An 18,756-nucleotide genomic window follows, 5' to 3' on the forward strand; every position below is an offset into this window, starting at 1 on the left:
CACCACAGATCCAGTTGAGTTCCCTGGTGCCCATTCTTCCCGAGGGAAGGACCACGCTTACCGTATTATTGTAGCTTAATTTTAAAACCAGAGCTCAGGACAACGTAGATGACAGCTGTCACTGTCTCTGTGTTAGGATTTTTCTGTTCATAGTTTTCTGCTCCCTTACAAACACACAAATTACACAATGTAACGTTATATTTATGTACGCTTCCCTTTTTTTATTTCCATGGTACTTCTTGTTCTGTAACTTGCTTTCTCCTCGTTTTTTTCAAGTTTTTATTTTAATTCCAGTTAGTTAACATGCAGTGTCACACTAGCTGCAAATGTACAATATAGTGATTCGACAATTCTGCATCCAGCGCTCATCTCGACGGGTGCCCTCTTTAATCCCCATCACCTGTTTCCCCCTCCCCCCACCCCACCTCCCCTCTGGTGACCATCAGTGTGTTCTCTACAGTTAAGTCTGTTCCTTGATTGCTCTCTCTCTCTCATTCTCTATCATTTTTGCCCCTCTGCCTGTTTATTTTGTTTCTTCGGTTCCACCTATGAGTGAGATCGTATGGGATTTGTCGTTCTCTGACTTATTTCGCTTAGCATTATACTCTCTAGCTCCATCCACATCATTGTAAATGGCAAGATTGCATTTGTTTTATGGCTCAGTGATAGTCCATCGTATGCGTATATCACTTCTTTATCCATTCATCCATCGATGGACACCTGGGCTGCTTCCATATCTTGGCTACTGTAAATAAGGCTGCAATAAACATCAGGGTGCATGTATCCCCTGGAATTTACAACTTGCTTTTTTCACTTAATATGTCTTTTCTTTTTCTTTTCTTTTTAAAAGTTTATTTATTCTGAGAGAGAGACAGAGAGAGAGAGAGAGAGAGAGAGAGAGAGAGAGAGAGGCAGAGAGAGAATCCCAAGCAGACTCCACACTGTCAGAGCACAGCTCGATGCAGGGCTCGAACTCACAAACTCATGAGATCGTGACCTGAGCTGAAATCAAGAGTCAGATGCTTAACCAACTGAGCCACCCAGGCGCTCCTTAATATGCCTTTTCAATCTTTATATACTTATGTGGAGATATTTTATTAATTCTTTTCGATGACTGTATGGTATTCCAAAAAATATGTGCTTTACTTAATTAAATATTAATGACCTTTAATTAGCTGCTGATTTTTCACTTCTCCAAATATTGCTACAAAGACGGTCTTGGGACATACTTTCGTGTGGCTGTGCGTAGTACTCTCTGATAGACGCCATGAAGCACCAATATCAAGTGGAAAGATGCACCGATTCCCACAAATAGCTTATCTCCCCACACTGTTGCCTAAACTCAGCGATAAGTCTTTTAAATATTTATGGAAGCAAATGGGTAAGAAATAACAAGATCTGGTTCTTCTAATGTCCATGTCTTTGACAGTAAGGCAGGGTGTATTTTCCCGTATCTGTTCGTCATCTGTTTATGTATTGTCCTGGTAGTTAACACACTCTTCACCCACTTTCTGATACTTTGTCTTTTTTTTTTTTATGATCTTGAAGTTTAAAAAACCCCACTCTCTTATCTGATATCATACTGTAATTAATTTCTACCCTCTCATCCCTGCTAATGACCTCTTATGGCATCTATCGCTATGGATAGTTTCATGCTTTTTTGCATCCCACGGGATCCTTATGATTAGATGCAGGTGTAGCTGGGTGTAGCTTTAACTTCATTTCTCGGGCTTCAGACTCATTGTGATTCCTGAATCTGAGGAATATTGTTTCATCCGTTCTGGAAAAGCCTTGATCATTATTTCTTAAAGTACTGCCTCTCCTCAAGCCTCTTCCTTTTCTTCTCCTAGAAGTCTCATTCGACATATTCTGGACCTTTTCATTCTCTTCTCCAGGCCCCCTAATGTTGCTATCATACCTCATGATCTCCCTGAGCTTTATTCTGTATCATTCACGTAGCTCTACCTTTTATTTCACTCATTCAGTCTTTTAGATACGTCTAGTCACTTAGTTTCCTATTTTAATGCCTAAGTTTGCCGTTTAGATTTCAAGTAGTGTCTTTCTTAAATCTGCCTGTTCTGTTGGGTATCTTCTATGTTTTAGAGACTATCCTGTATTTCTTCACTTGTTTTAAGCACACTTATACAATGCATTTATCAGTGTATTTTACCCTTGGAAGATCTCGGCAATTTGATCTGGCCATGTGTTCAGTCTGAGGGTTTGCTTTGGATGGTTGCTTCTGTGACTGTTTATAATTTTGGATCTCCATATTAAGTGGAGCTTCACCTTCAGTAATTCCATGTGATCTGTGTTGAGGACATCAGCCTGGGCCCAGTTCTTAGAGGAGTTGTTCAGCAGAGAAAGAGTTCTCAGACAATGAAAACTGTGTAAATTCCAACCCCCAACTCTCCATGATACAGTTGTGAATTTTCAGAATTTCCAGGAGAGGCTCTTTATTTTCAAACCAGAGCTCAGGACAGCATAAAGTTGTCATTGGCTCGCTGTTGCAAGGGACAGAGCCTCTTTAACTCAGTTTTGAACTCCTTCAAGGGCTCTGGTTCTGTAATAGGATCTCCACTACAATCGCCTTCCTGGCAAGAAGATAGAGGTCTAAGGCTCTATCCCTCATCCCCAGGGACCTCAAGATCCCGCGTCACGGAAGCTGATGCTGGCTCCTCACCCCAGTCCCAGGGTCACTGAAGAGTTAGCTCATACTGCAAACTTTTCATTACATCCATGGGGATATCTCTTTGGAGCTATGTCTTTAAAAAGATGTTTGCCATATTTCGTCTGGTATCTCTAGATGTTTGTAATAGACAGTTTTTTGGGTAATTTAATCCACTGGAACCTTCTAGATGAAATTTCAAAGACTGTCAAGTTTTAACATCCAGTTGATCCCTATATCCATTGAGAGACACGGGAACACAGAACTGGAAAGAATGTTATGACCCATTAAGGCAACCCATACCGGACCCTTCATTTTTGAGACGCAGAGACTAACACCAGGGTAACTGTGACCTTTCCAAGGCCACACATTTGCCTACTGATAGAGTCTGGACAACACATCAGGTCTCCTGAACCCTGGTCTAGCACCTTTCCCACCAAATATTTCCTCCTCCTTCTTAGAATTGGGGCACTGTCATGTGTGATGTTGGACACGTGTCACCCTGTATTTGCTTTTGTGTTCTTTTATTTCAGGAGGTGAACACCAGTCCTGGGAGAAGACAACCAAAATGTCTACCAGAGCAGAAGCTGAGGCAATGGGACATATTTCCAGTGATGGCAATTTCAATATGGCTCAAGCGCAAACCTCCAGGAAAGGTAAGTTCACGTACTTGGATCTGTGTCACCTTGACTTCCCTGTTGGTGATACTCAGCGTCTTCTTGCTACCACCAATTGCCAAGGACTCCAGACAGCTATAAAGCATTTTTTACTGAGAATTATTTCACTTCTTGCAAGAAACCTTGAAGGTACATGGGACAGGTAGGTATCAAGACATGATTTACAGATAAATAAAAATTCAGAACAGATGCTAAGTAGAAAACATGGAGACCAGTCTTGGTTTTTCCGATTCTAAACTGAGGAGCATCCCACTAGATCTCTCTGCCCATATAGATCCACACCTGCCTCAAAGAGAGAAGGCTTTTCCTTTCCACCGTATCCGAGAAGTCGCTTTCCATCTTCCATGTTGTCTAAAGCACGACCAAGAGCTTCTCACTCAGAAGAACTGTTGAACACCTTATTTTACTCTAAATTTCTAATGACTCAAGAGCTGTGTGATTCATTAATTTTCTTACAGATATAAGCTTTTCATAAGATAATGTCTTTGAGGGAGTGCCTGGGTGGTTCAGTGGGTTAAGCTCTATGCTTGATCTCGGCTCAGGTCACGATCTCACGGTTTGTGAGTTCGAGCCCCACCTCGGGCTCTGCACTGATGGCAAAGAGCCTGCTTGGGATTCTGTCTCTCCCTCTTTCTGCCCCTCCCCACGTGTGTGCACACACTCTCTCTCTCTTGCTCTCAAAATACATAAATAAACTTAAAAAGAAGACAATGCTTTTGAAAAGTAAAGCACTAACCAAGATGGGATGCTTCACAATACTCAACATTTCGGCCAGGGTGTCTGCTGGGAAGTGGGCATATCTGAAGGACAAGAGGATTCTCTGCATCTTACCCATCGAAGAAGAAATCAGGACAGGTGCCTTCTCATACCCCATCTACAGTTAACTATGAGCCACTTGACCTGGAACGAATACTATTCCATTGCCTTAGCTTCCTCATCTGCAAAATGGGAGAGCTCGACTCTTGCATCCCTAAGACCTCATCCACTTCTAAACACTTAAGAGTCTAGAGGACAATACCCTCGGCCAAATTCTCCTATCCTAACTCTCTCTCACCAACATCAGAAATATAAAGAACTTGTGTATAAACATTTCCCACGTTTGCAATCCTGATTTTGCCATTTATGAGCTGTGTGACCTTAGGGAAGTTACTTGAACTTTGTGTGTTTCCGTTTCCTTATCTGTAAAGACAAAATAATAGTGTGTACCTCACATCACAATTTAACGAGGATTAAATTAGTTATAATGTGTAACCCATTTAGAACAATGCCTGGCACACAGTCAACACTACATAAACTTTATACAGAGTTGATGATCATCAGCTCTCACACAGTGTTCCTGGCTCAGCCCACTTTTTGGCAGTGGTGACACTCATAGCTGACCTTCCTGGTTTCTTCTACAGTCTCCTAGGACATCCGCCCTACCATTTTGCTTAGTCCTCTGCTGAGGACTAATAATAATGCATCACTCTGATGACCATGTGCAGCCCTGAGTGGGTGATTTTCAAGGGGACACCCAAACATCACAGGCAGAAATCCCATGTCTACCATCAACAACCCTCATACATGGGCCTGTAGCTGCCTCATGGCATCATGGCTTCTCACCGTCCACCTTTCCAAACCTTGCCAGAACACCCTCCTTGTTGGAATCCTGTTCGCATGGTAGATTGAGGGCTGCCATTTTCAGGTATCTGTCTCTCTGTTACTGTGGAGAACTTGGCAAGGCAAGGATGGAGTGAGAATCTTCACAAACAGCATCAGGCATAGCTTCCTTCCTCCCCATCGAGAGCCCACGTGGAAAGAGCCCCAGCCCATGGAAAGAATGTCACTCAAAGGCCAGTCTACAATCACATCCCTTTCTGAAAGTCACAGAAATAAACAAGCCCACCACTTGAGAAAGTATCTCCATCTAGGTTAAAACTAGGGAACTGTTCCGGGGTGCCTGGGTGGCTCAGCCTGGGTGCCTGGGTGCCTGGGTGGCTCAGACGTCCAACGTCAGCTCACATCATGATCTCACAGTGCTGACAGCTCAGAGCCTGGAGCCTGCTTCAGATTCTGTGTCTCCCTCTCTCTCTGCCCTTCCCCCACTCACGCGCGCTCTCTCTCTCTCTCTCTCTCTCTCTCTCAAAAATAAATAAGCATTAAAAACAAATCTAAAAAAAACCCCACAAAACTAGGGAACTGTCCCTACCACACACTACAAAAGCTAAGACTTGTGGATTGGTTTAATACATTCTAGATGATATTGAGAGAGGATGTCAAGAGCTGACCAAACTCTTGTCCTTGGAGCATGGTACAGTGACACAGAAAGACAGGGGGACACTGAAGCCTTGGCTCATGCTTCCTAGCTCCGAACGGCAGTGTCTAGAGGCCAGTAGACCACCAGCAGCAGGGCGAGTCTGCAGCGCTGGGATATGGGGTGAAGCTCCCATGGGCCCCCATCCTGATGTCTACCCCTCCACAGCTCACCCATCTTTCTAAACACTGGTATCTTAGCATCTCGAGCCAGTACAACAGACCAAGGGAAAACATGCGTGATGGCAGAAATTAACTGGGACATTTGGGAGACTTGTCCTCAAAATCTACCAGGTCATCGCAAAATTAAAATGGAAGAGTCGTGGGGCACCTGGGGGGCTCAGTCGGTTAGGTGTTTGACTTCGGCTCAGGTCATGATCTCACAGTTCATGGGTTCGAGCCCCGTGTCGGGCTCTGTGCTGACAGCTGGGCGCCTGGAGCCTGCTTCGGATTCTGCCTCCCTCTTGCTCTGCTCCTCCCCGTCTCTGCTCTCTCCCTCTCTCTCAAATATAAATAAACATTTTTTAAAAAATGTTTTTAATGGAAGAGAAATTACTTCCCTTGAACTGGTGAAAGAAATGCAAGATGCCATCTTCCCACTCACACATGCACTGTTACCATCACATGACAACGGGGCCTCAGACCACAAAGGTGGCCCATTGCAAAGGTTTCAACACACGGGCACGAAATCACAAATGATTGACCCTTATGGCCCAAGACTGCAGAGACGAAGCACAAGGGACCCATGTGAATACTTTAGCACAGAAAGGAATAAAAAGAAATGTATCAGATAAAAGAGCGATCGTCGCATAATGAGTGCATGCTGTGAGCCAGACACTGTTCTGAGCACTTTATACAGATTAATTCACCGAATCCTTGCAACAACCCTTCAAGGAAGGTGTTACTAGCATCGTCACCATTGTACAGGAGCCAGAATTCAAGCACAGAGGAAGTAAGATTTAAGTCATCAAGGCACAAAGAGGCATCATCTGGATTTCAACCCCAGTGGTCTGATTGCTAACCATTATATCACACTGCTGTGCTGATTTTATATGGGGACACTGAGGACTGTTTTCATTCCTAATTTCAGTTCTCAAGAATAGGAAGAAGCTTAGACAGTAGGCAGCAAATCAATAGAAGAATGTGAAGGAAGAACCCCACGTAGATGTGAAAGGAAACTGAAGAGGAAAATACATTACTTCAGAGTTAAAAAGGAATTAGCTGCAGCAAGGAAAGAAATCATCACTACAGAAAATCGAATCAGTGACACAGAGCCAAGGCTTAAAAAAGTCACAGAGGACGCAGAGGGGTAGCAAGTCAAGTGGATCAAAAAATGATCGGCAGGAAGAAGGGAAGACAATGAAGATTGTCTAAGAATAGATGAAAGCAACTTCATTACGCATCCAGTTCACTGAGTCTACAACTTCAAGGAAAGTACATGGAAAAACAGAACAGACAACTCAAATGTAGAAAAAGTGAATGCGAATCATGAAGGAAATCGCGATGAAATCTACGTACAAGAGCTGATCCTTTGAGAGCAGATGCCATTCGCCGCAGTGAAACAATTCATAACTCAGATCGATCAGGCAGACAGATTCAACATAACTGATGGTGGGGACAAAGGAGACGAGGCATTTAAAATACATAAGGTGTTAGTTACAGGGAAAGCAGATAATATCCATACTTTCTATGAAAATAGAATTTATCAATTTGCATTAAGAAAACTCATTCATGTCAAAAAACCATGTAAGAAGTGAAGCAAGTTGTTGAAAAGTTAACCCTTTTAAAAATTTTTTTTTTTCAACGTTTATTTATTTTTAGGACAGAGAGAGACAGAGCATGAACGGGGGAGGGGCAGAGAGAGAGGGAGACACAGAATCGGAAATAGGCTCCAGGCTCTGAGCCATCGGCCCAGAGCCCGACGCGGGGCTCGAACTCCCGGACCGCGAGATCGTGACCTGGCTGAAGTCGGACGCTTAACCGACTGCGCCACCCAGGCGCCCCAAAAAAAGTTAACCCTTTTAAAACAAAGTAGATCTTGGTGGTTTCGCTAGAAAAATTCAGTGAGATTTTACGGAACAGGAAATGTCTATGTATCCAGGGCTGAAGAAATAACAAATATTTATGTAGATGCTACACCTTAAGTGTATTTCCTCACTGCTTCAGTGTGGACTGTGCGTGTGACTTCTTCCAGAGGACAGTCTGGAAAGGGAGAACACAGGGGTAACTTCCCAGTGGAGAAACCTGACACTACCTCAAACCAGGTGATTCAAGGCTAATATCAGCAGTGATAAGTCATGTTGATAGTATGGACCCTCGATACGTGAAGAGAATGGCAGCCTTCCTCTCAAACACACGTTGCCTTAGTCCAGTCATGAAAACGTATCAGACAAATCCCAGTCGAGGGACGTTCTATACACTATCTGACCACTGTTCTTCAAGATCCTGAAGGTCATCAGAAAAGAAAGTCTGAGAAACTGTCATAGCCATACATATGCCGAGGACATGTGATGATTAAATGTACTATGCTATCCTGAATGCAATTCTGGAACAGAACACAGACATCAGGTAAAAACCAAGAAGTCTGAATAAAGTGTAGACTGTAGCTAATAACAACACATCACAGTAGGTCAATCAAGTGTGACAAATGCACCAGAGCAATAGAAGATGTTTGTAACAGGAGCCCCGGGGTGACTCAGTTGAGCACTGACTCTTGATTTCGGCTCAGGTCATGATCTCAGGGTCATGGGATTGAGCCCCACGTCAGGCTTTGCGCTCAGCATGGAGCCTGCTTAAGATTTTTCTCTCTCTCTCTCTCTCTAAAAAAAAAAAAAAAAAAAAGTTCGCAAAAGAGGAAAATGGGTGTGAGGTGTACAGAAATTCAGTAATTTTGTTAAGTCTAAAACTGTTCTAAAATAAAAAGTATATTAAGACAAAACAAAATGGCTATTCACCTAAAATACTTCAGGTCACAGGTTGAGATGGAAAGCCTAAAACTAACTTTCTTTATAAAACTAGCATGTCAAAAATTACACCCCCACAATTATTCACAGTAACATTCACCCAAATTCAATTATATACGCTAACATAAAATTCTAGCCAAAACATTTGCAAAATAAGTCATGTGTTTTCATTAAAACATCCTATTAGGAAGAGATCAATTCAAGAAAGTAAGGAGAGCCAAATGCTATTAATAAATAATTATAATGAACTTACATAAACTCAATTCTCACTCAGGACCTTGAGGTAGGTTCTATCATTAGCCCCATTTTACAGGTGGAATACTGAGGCTACAGATAGTTCAGGAACTTGCCCGGGAGCACACAGCTGTTACTAGAGCAGATCTGGGTATCCTGACTGTATGATTCAAATACATTTCATAAAACTCATGCAGTCACATAAAAGTAATGAGAAACAGGACCAGGATAGCTTCATGCAATGAAAGGACAAGTCCCACCAGCCTACTTAACAGTGTGATGTGTGAAACATTCCCCAGAAATCCAGATAGGACAGGAGTGGCCGCTCTCTCTGCTTCTATTTAACAGTTTAGAAACTGCCAGTGAATAGATTACCCAAGAGAATGAAATAAATGGTAAACATGACAACCATAATCACCTATTTTTTTCTATTATTAGTACTTAACACGTACATAGGATTGGTTTTCTGCTCTCAACTCAAAGGAAGAAAATGTGAGAATGACAGGGAAAAGAAAGGACTGCTCTGGAAACAATAAAAAGTATGTTAAGAAACCTGGGTGGGACGTAAACTGAAGAGAGCTGTAAAATCTCACCCTGGAGCAGACAAAAAGACTTGAATCCCCAGGGAGCCATCGCTACGTTGACTAGGAGCAGACATGCTACACGAGTGGCCATCCCTCTCAATCTGATCTGCCCTATCTATATGATGTTCTCAAAACGCCAACGTCAATTCCTGTGGATGGGGGAGGGGAGAGTCTCAACTAAATGCCCCCTGAGTTACACCTGTTGATCTGTCTGTCCACCCCTGGAACCCACCAGGAGGATCCCCACACAGCAGGAGATGGGGCTGGCCATCTGGAGCGTGTTTGCCAGGAGCCAGGAAAGGGGGCACCCACGTGCCTTGAGGACAGGGCCACATATTGTATCTCTGAGATTCTCTACAGGGCCAGCCGATGGATCCTTCTAGCTGCTGCCAAACTAATGCATCTGGACTCAACCCCAGGGACAGCCCCAGAGCCCCCATGGATCACTGGCACATTTTACGTGAGCCTCAATTATAGTTTCGAGATGAAGTTACATGCTTCTGACATCCAACCTAGCCTACCTTTCAAATTTCGTCTCCTCCCTTCCCCTAACCCGTTAATCAGCCGAGTTCTCTGGTAACAGGGTGGGGCACTTGGGAGTCATTTCCAAAAACTCCTGCTCTTACTATCTGTATCCCATCAACCACGGCTTCTAGCCAGTTCTTTGTCCAATCTCACTTCTTCTTCTTAAATGTTTATTTTTGAGAGAGAGAGAGAGAGAGAGAGAGAGAGAGAGAGGCAGGAGTGGGGGACAGAGGATCTGAAGTAGGCTCCGTGCTGATAGCACAGAGCCCCATGAGGGGCTCGAACTCACGAACCATGAGATCATCATCTGAGCCAAAGTCGGATGCTCAACTGACTGAGCCCCCCAGGCACCCCCCAATCCCACTTCTTTCCAGCCTCTCTCATGAGCTCATCCCAGAGCCGTCGGGAAAACTTTCCTAACACTTGCTCTGGCCAGTTCCACACCTTCTTCAAGTCTCCGCTCAAGTAATGGTTCTGAGGAGGTTCCTGACCCCCTCACCCCCTGGGGGGCGGGGAGGGACAGGTGTCCACCAGACACCTACAGAGGAACCCCTGCTCTCTCTCTGTTTCTGCCTCACAGACAGACTGCAATCTTCTCCCCTTTCCAGACTTACGAAAGGCGGGAGAAAAGCACCCCAATGATAAGACTTTCTGTGCCCCCCACCTCAGGCTTTTGTTCAGTCCGACACGGGCTGGCCCTCATCGCGCATCTCTGCAATTTTTCGATTTTCACCCAACAAATGAACCTGAGCATAGCCATCCCAGCTATGGTGAACAACACAGCCCTGGCTGGCCCATCCAACACCTCCACAGAGAGGCCTCCCACCGCCCCCCAGGACAGCTGGAGTGAAACTCTAAAAGAATTTAAGCCAATGGTAAGTTTAATGAGACTCTGCACCGTTCGACCTAAAGGGTTATTTACTTATTAAGCACCTACTATGTTCGACGAAGTGTATTACACACAAACATACTGTATCGCTAAGCAGATTATATCTCTACTGTGTCTAACGCTGCAACCAGGGACTAAGCACGCAGGATATCATTCTACTCGTTAGCGGACACACGTTTTTCCCCTACAAGGACGAAAACCACCACACAAACAATTAAGTTCCACAGATTTATGTTACTTTTGCTTTCTTCCTTCGCAGATTTTAAAAATCACCTTGCCTAGCATGCTTTTTCTTTGTAGCCTTTCTCTCTTTAAGGGATCTCTTAGGTCTTGGTTGGTCATTAACTGTGTAACCAGGGAAACTGTGTAAAGGCAAAGAGTACCTTGGGCATATGCTTGGGTTTTCCTAATGAACTTGGCAGACTGGAGGCACTGGAGAGAGGTGGCCAAAGATAAACAGTGAGATTCTCTTTGTCACCCAGGCCCCTACGTATGACTGGAGTCCTGATATGCAGGGGATCATTCTCAGCTCTCTCAACTATGGCTCCTTCTTGGCTCCAATCCCTATTGGCTACATGTCTGGAATATATGGAGCGAAGTACTTGGTTGGTGTTGGTCTGTTTCTTTCCTCGGTCTTGACCTTCTTCATCCCACTGGCAGCTGATGCTGGAGTGGCCTTCCTCGTTGTCATTCGGATAGTTCAAGGCATAGCCCAGGTACCAAGATGCTTTCTAAGTAAGTATAAGTGGAATACAGATAGGTTCCCAAATGACCTCAGATAGCCAAGAATGGGACTTTTTTTTTTTTCCAGGGTATGGTATTAACAAGTCAGTATACAATTTGGGTGAAGTGGGCTCCCCCACTGGAAAAGAGTCAGCTCATCAACATTGCCATATCAGGTAATGGATGCCTCAAATTCTCAGCTCATATGCACTAAGAGTACTCTGCAATGGCCTATGGACAGAAGCCAAGACTTTATAGTCCAACTACCCTGTCTCCTTGCTCTCAAGCACTACTACCCTGCAGTATCTTTTTTCAAATCATAACTGGTTGCCAACTGCGTACCAACCACGGTTGTAAGTGCTTTGCACATGTAAATGTCATTTTAGCCTTGGAACAATCTTACAATTCAGCTGTACGTCATTATTTCCATTTCACACAGAAGGGAATCTGAGATACAAATAGACTAGTCCAACATCCAACTTGTCCAACTTGTCCAACATCACACAGCTCCTGAGTGAAGGAGCAGGATTTGAACCAAGGTAGTCTGGTTCGCCGCTCATAACTTTAATCGCTGTGCAACTCAGCTCTGGGAAGGGGTCCGTCTGGAGGAAGCACACAGAGTCCCAAGCCTGACTCACACTCAGAACATCCTCACATCTTCTGTTCAGGGCAACTGCTGGGATCCTTCATCATTTTCCTCATCGGTGGTTTCCTCTGCCAGACCATAGGGTGGCCTTATATCTTCTATATCTTTGGTGAGTGGGGGCTTTTCATATTTGGGATTTTGTATCACGACAGAGAATGCTGGGCATGATTTTCGTGATGTGAGTCATCTATGGTTAACCAAATCCTGATAGATAGGAATATTTGTATAACTAAAGTGGATAATGCTCACAGATAATCACGTTATGAATCTCGCAAAATGACATTTAAATCTCAGTAGCCTGAATGTGGAGCTAGAAAAACCAATGACTTTACAGGCATCATAACAGTCCATCCTGCTTCTAGACCGAACCCACAAAGAACCCCAGAGAGGTTTCTATTATAAGATGTTGGAAATGTTATCTTGGTGGGATTATGTTTTTAGTTACGTTTATTTAATTCATCTTTTAAAATTCTCCTACTATCACAACCAGAAAATTATGAGACTGTGACCTAACCACAAAATGCCAATTGGCGTAGAGAATCAACCAGTAGAACCTGCAGGACAGGGCAGACCATGTGAGGCTCAAGAGTGGCTGTACTGCCCTCAGAGAAGCTGCAGAAGCTTCCAAAGACACATGGATGATTCCAGAAGCAATATTCTACTACTTCAAAATACTGCCTTCCCCCTCGCCCTGGTTGGGATCTGCTGGGCTGCTCTCAGCTAATGCTTGTGTTTGGCTTTTTAAAATGTTCTCTGAAACCCCACCTGTAAACCGTGTGATTCTTGTAAGATCACTGAGCCCCAAGGGTGCTTCCGTTCGAGGAGAAGACTCTTAGATCAAGGGTGCCTGTACCATCAGGTCCATATATTCACTAGAAAAAAATATATATTCACTAGTGTGTGAAGATTGGTTACGATAGCTTGTCAACCTCCAAAGGCTTTGTCATAGACACTTCAAAGGGCAGGTTACAAAAATGAGTCAAGCAATGAGAGGCTAACTCTGCTCAAGATTTTCAGAAATAGTAAGCAGTACCTACAAAGCAGGAACTCAGTACAGTATTTGTGGACTTCCTCCGTTCTCGATGTATGACAGCGGTCATTTTTGTATCTGCTCCTCCCTGCTTGGTTTCAAGTTCCTTGATGGCAAAATTGTACCTTTGTACTTACTCTTCTATTCTCAAAACCAAGCAGAATGCCTGTATGATATTTCTACACTCTATGGTAACTCCTCACAGTGCCTTTGTGGAAAAATGTGTAAAAGACAAGCTAGCAAGTAAAAAGAGCCATCGAGACTTTAAGACCCTAAAAGAGAAAGTGTTAAGATCAATTTTATTTCCACTCAACACTCATCAGGCCGGGTTGTCCAACGGTGTCATCATGTGTGTGTAAGTGGTGGGGAAGCACCCTCCACCAATGACAGGGCCACGCAGGAGGGTGTGGATGCAGGGAGGAGTGGAATCTTGGGGACAGTCATTCTGTCAACTGCAGCAATCCTCTCAGTGTGGTGTCAAACTGAAACAACTCGCAACCAGGGCTAACCGGACCCTCTTCCTAGGTGGAATTGGCTGTGCCTGTTCTTTTCTCTGGTTTCCTCTTTTTTATGACGACCCCATAAATCATCCGTTTATCAGCACTGGTGAGAAGGAATACATCATGCGTTCACTGGCTCAGCAGGTGCACTGAATGAACTTCTCTGCCATTTCCCTGGGTCCGTCTGGGTGGCTCACGGGTGGGGAGGGCATCAGCACAAAGCTCTTGTCTTCTGATGGCAGGGTATTGAGAGATGCTTTCTTCCAGGACTCTTCACCAGCCTGGTCTCTGCCCATTAAGGCTATGGTCAGATCCCTACCACTTTGGGCCATTTTAATCTTTCATTTCACTGAATTCTGGAGTTTTTTTTTTATGGACTACACACCAACATACTTCAGCACCGTACTTCAAGCTAACCTCAGAGACGTAAGTACAGAGAAAGCCCATTCTGTTCTCCTGTTTAAATGCTTCGTTACGTAAATCTCTGTCCCGCTCATGGCCACAACATCCAAGGAAGTGAGCCTGGGACTTTTGTGTAGGAAATGCAACCCTGTTCACTTGAATTCTGATTCATCTCACTGTGATCTACGGCTTTTTGGGGAAGGCTGGTATGGTTCTAAGTAAGCTTGACGTTCAGAGGATATCGTAATTCTTAAGGGACCTATGTCCCTTATGTTATGTTCAAAACGATCAACATTTGCAAACAAGGCACCCTGCTGGCAGCACAAACAATAAAGGGGTAACAAAACAAGTTCTGCCTCGGAGAAGAAGGCTCCACGGGGAGGCTTAACGACAAATGCTGAAGACGAGGGATTATTAACAGGACATAAAGTTCCAAATAAGCCTTCTGCCAGAAACTTAAAGGTAACGTTCTTTAACAAATGTTTTTTATTCAAGTGTGACACATAAAGAGAAAAGTGCACATGTGTCCAGCTCTCTGTTCACAAAATGAACAGATGCTGAGATAGTCTGGCAGGAGCCTTTCAATTCCTATAACATGGACGCCTTTTTTAAAAAAATGTTTTTATTTTTGAGAGACAGAGAGAGACAGAGTGCAAGCAGGGGAGGGGCAGAGAGAGAGGGAGACACAGAATCTGAAACAGGCTCCAGGCTCTGAGCTGTCAGCACAGAGCCCTATGCAGGGCTCGAACTCACGAACTGCAACATGGTGCCCTGAGCCGACATTGGATGCTTAACCGACTGAGCCACCCAGGCGCCCCTGAAATACATTTTTTTTAAGTTTACTTATTTATTTGGAGAGAGAGAGTGTGCATGTGCACAAGTGGGGGAGGAGCAGAAAGGGGGGGGACAGAGAGAGAGAGAGAGAGAGAGAGAGAGAGACTCCCAAGCAGGTTCCACACTGTCAGCACAGAGCCCGATGCGGGGCTCGAACTCATGAACTGGGAGATCATGACCTGATCCGAAGTCGGACCCTTAACCGACTGAGCCACCCAGGTGCCCTGCATAAACGTTTATAGCTATTGTCAAATTGCCCCCACAGGACACTGGGAATATTTGCAAGTACCTGATTACCTACAGCAATCACCATTGATCACGTCAAAAAAACTGTTGGATTTTTGCTAGTTTGATCCATGAAAAATGGCACTCTGACAGCTTTTTGTTTTTGTTTTACTTTGAGGTCAGATATCTTTTAATAGGTTCAGGAGTCACTTATTTTTCCATCCCTGTAAACTGTTCCTATCCTTTGCCTATTTTTCTATTGGGTTTTGTTCTTTTTAAAACCTATTTCCAGGTGACCTTTACACGTAAAGAGAACATTACTTTTTTTTTTTCAAATTGAACTACATGCATGTTTTTCCTCAGGCACTGGAATTGGGTTGGCTCAGTCCAGCAACATGAAATTTGTATTAAAGATGATATGTATATAAAGAAAAGCTAAGACATTAAAAAAAATTTTTAAAAAGGGGGGGGGAAGCGCCTGGGTGGCTCAGTCGGTTAAGCGTCCAACTTCAGCTTGGGTCATGATTTCGCAGTTCGTGGGTTCAAGCCCCATGTCGGGCTCTGTGCCAACAGCTTGGAGCCCAGAGCCTGCTTCAGATTCTGTGTCTCCCTCTCTCTCTTCCCTCTCCTGTTCCCACTCTGTCTCCTCTTCTCTCTCAAAAATAAACAAACATTTAAAAAAAGAAAAAAGAAAAAAGCTACAGATGTGGACAAGCCACCTTGTCAATCTGTGTTGCGGTGTGGGAAGTGAGGCACGCTGCTCACTTCTCTCTGGTCCTCAGAGTGGGATCCTCACATCCCTGCTGTTGGTGGCTGCCTTTATCTGCACTATCTTCGGAGGTCTACTGGCAGATTTCCTTCTCTCCAGAAAACTCCTCCGACTCATGAGCATCAGGAAACTGTTCACCGCCATAGGTAAGGACGAAGGGGACGGGGTTGGATGCGGGAGGCTCAGGACAGTTGCTTTACTTCTCTCTGTGCCTGTCCCGCTGCAGGGGTTCTCATCCCAGCTGCAGCCCTCGTGTCCCTGCACTGGACCAGATCCAGCCTGAGCGCCACCATGGCCTTGTTGGCACTGTCTTTCACCACCAACACTTTCTGCCAAGTAGGCGCTTTTGTTAACTTCTTGGACATCGCTCCTCGGTAGGAACCCCTCGGCCTCATCCTCCCAGAAGCTCAGTTCAGGCCCAACGGCCCTAAACTCGCTCTGACGCACCAGTTAGATGCCAGCAATATATGTGACAGCTCACAGGAGATGTTAGTGACAGCCCTACGTGCAAATAATTCCTGGAAGGGACCCAAGGCTAGTCAGCCCCTGGGAACTTAGTTTTCCAAGTGGAGAACAGGGGGAGGCAGTGGCCACACTCACCGCTCAACCAGGGGTGGAGGTGGCGGGGGGGGGACTCACACCAAGCTCTCTGTCAGGAAACGCTGCAGTCACACAGGGGTGGATCCCTGGAGGGCCCGTAAGGCTCACATAAAGCTTTAATAGAGATCAAGCTTGAATAAAGGGATAGCAAGCGAAACACGGGCCTCTCCTAGAGGTGGTGTGGAAGATGGCTGGGACGTGCACCTGTAGCTCCCGGGACCCTTTCCCGGTCACAACACATGCCAGTTTTAGACACCTAACCACCATGACACAAGGCAGAGGCTTTGGTCTAGCCCAGTGAGGCATCTTTTTTACCCCAAGACAGGGCCGCAGGATCAGGTTCCTGAGAGACTGAGAGAACACACAAACGTGGTGCAAACCATCCATCTGGACGTTTTGTATCCACCATGTTGACCGGTTCGTACAGCTTGCCCTGGGGAGTCTCAGACCCTCACACGGGCTTCTACTGAGCCCATTCGTGGGTTTGAGCCAGCTTGGACCACGTTTCACTCAGCTTGGACCCAGGGTCAGCCCCAGGCATCCCCAGAGATGAGCACAGGGTTGCAGCTAGTAAGCAGAGATTAACAGTTTGCTTATGCTGGGACATTCTTTTCTGTCTCAGGTACACTGGCTTTCTCAAGGGACTATCACAAGTCTTTGCTCATGCATCGGGAGCCATTTCTTCCACTCTTGCTGGATTTATAATGAGTCAGGTGAGGTCAAACGCTCTGGTGAAAATATGCGTAAGAGAAACCCGTAGAGGTCACTCAGCAGAAGTCAGGCTGAAGACATTTTTGTCCCCTCCTCAACGTGGCTCAACTTAAAGCTCTAGAGTCCTGAGCCCCCTTGTGATCTAACCCCCTCGTGATCTAACCCCCTCGTGATCTAACCCCCTCGTGACCTAACCCCCTCGTGATCTAACCCTAGGCTCAACTCACGCTGGGCAATTACCATGTTGAGGGTGTGGAGTGATGAAGAATGCTCAGTTTTGGGAGTTTAGGCTTTAAGAATCCTTAGAAGATGAGCCTTTCATGCTCATCATCAAAATTTCTAGCAATATTCACGGCACCGCTTGCCACGTATACAGCGGCCAACCGTTCTGGTGTGCCTGTGATTGAGGGGCTTCCCTTCCAGTCGCTGACCAACAGTGGTTTTTAATATGGATATTCTCAAACTGAATTTGTTTCCCTTGTTATGCCTTCATTCATTCATCCATTCATTAATTCAACATTAGCACATGCCGCGCACTGTTTCAGGGAATAAAGCAAACAGAAGTCCCTGCTCTGGTGAAGCTTGTTGTGGCCGACAAAAAACTAATGATATAAGTAAAACATACAGCGTATGGAACAGTGGCCAAGTGCTCAGAGAAGAATAACACAGGAGAGGAGAACAGGGTACATCAGAAGGGGCAGGACTGCAGTTTTAAAAAGGGTGGTTGTGGAAGGACTCACTGGAAAGTAACATTTAAGTAAAGACTAGAAGCAGACAAGGGAGCCAAATGGCTATCTGGGGGGAGGAATGTCCCAGCAGAGGGAGAGGCCAAGGCACAGGAAATGACTTGTGTCTTCTAGACCAGGAAGCCCACAGAGGCGGGGGTGGGGGTAGGGAGGAGGACGCGTGCCAGAGCCTTCCTGACTCGGAGGGCCAAGGGCTAGGAGACCGCTGACAATTTGTTGCCTCCTGCTTCCAGGATTCCGAGTTTGGCTGGAGAAATGTCTTCTTGATTTCAGCTTCTGTGAACGTATCAGGCCTGGTCTTCTACCTGATCTTCGGGCAAGCAGAGGTCCAGGACTGGGCCACAGAGCAGACACTCACTCATTTCTGAGCAAACCGGATGCCCGAGATCCTAATGCTCAGCCATTCATTGTTTGCCCTCGTGGGCATTCCCTCTTAAGCACCTGCTTGACTGGTTAGCCATTCAATTTGAATTGACTTTGTTTCCAGTAATTTCTCAGAGACCTCGGCTGTGTAGGACTGAAGGTTCCACTCGTGGATCGTTCAGGGGCGGGTAGGGAAAGGCTCGTTATTTAACTGTGAGCTCCTGAAAGCATTGGTGTATCTGCATTTCTAGCATTCTGCACTCTTTCCTCTATTATCGCAACATAAGAAAAAATATGTAATTGCGGAGGTGCCTGCGTGGCTCAGTCGGTTGAACGTCTGACTTCGGCCCAGGTCATGATCTCACACTTCGTGAGTTC

The 18,756-nt window shown here is 45.2% G+C and overlaps 1 protein-coding gene across 1 annotated transcript; it reads left to right on the plus strand.

The window, feature by feature from the left end:
* The first annotated feature begins 3,233 nt into the window (after positions 1 to 3,233).
* SLC17A4 (solute carrier family 17 member 4) lies at positions 3,234 to 18,383 on the plus strand. Its single transcript, XM_047103067.1, has 11 exons — positions 3,234 to 3,321; positions 10,610 to 10,815; positions 11,312 to 11,545; positions 11,641 to 11,728; positions 12,221 to 12,307; positions 13,754 to 13,872; positions 13,996 to 14,154; positions 15,972 to 16,104; positions 16,185 to 16,332; positions 17,181 to 17,271; positions 18,249 to 18,383. The coding sequence occupies exons 1-11, from the start codon at positions 3,234 to 3,236 to the stop codon at positions 18,381 to 18,383; spliced, it is 1,488 nt and encodes a 495-aa protein (XP_046959023.1).
* Positions 18,384 to 18,756: the final 373 nt, after the last annotated feature.

Source organism: Lynx rufus, unplaced genomic scaffold (genome assembly GCF_022079265.1).
Source record: "Lynx rufus isolate CCGP_SWC_20201006 ecotype Redwood Valley unplaced genomic scaffold, mLynRuf1.p SCAF_6, whole genome shotgun sequence".
Lineage (NCBI taxonomy): Eukaryota > Metazoa > Chordata > Mammalia > Carnivora > Felidae > Lynx > Lynx rufus.

Coding starts and splice junctions, on each gene's coding strand:
- SLC17A4 (XM_047103067.1), top strand. CDS start 3,234: ATGTCTACCAGAGCAGAAGCTGAGGCAATGGGACATATTTCCAGTGAT. Junction 13,873..13,995: donor TGCGTTCACTGGCTCAGCAG/GTGCACTGAATG, acceptor GCTTTCTTCCAG/GACTCTTCACCAGCCTGGTC. Junction 17,272..18,248: donor CTGGATTTATAATGAGTCAG/GTGAGGTCAAAC, acceptor TCCTGCTTCCAG/GATTCCGAGTTTGGCTGGAG.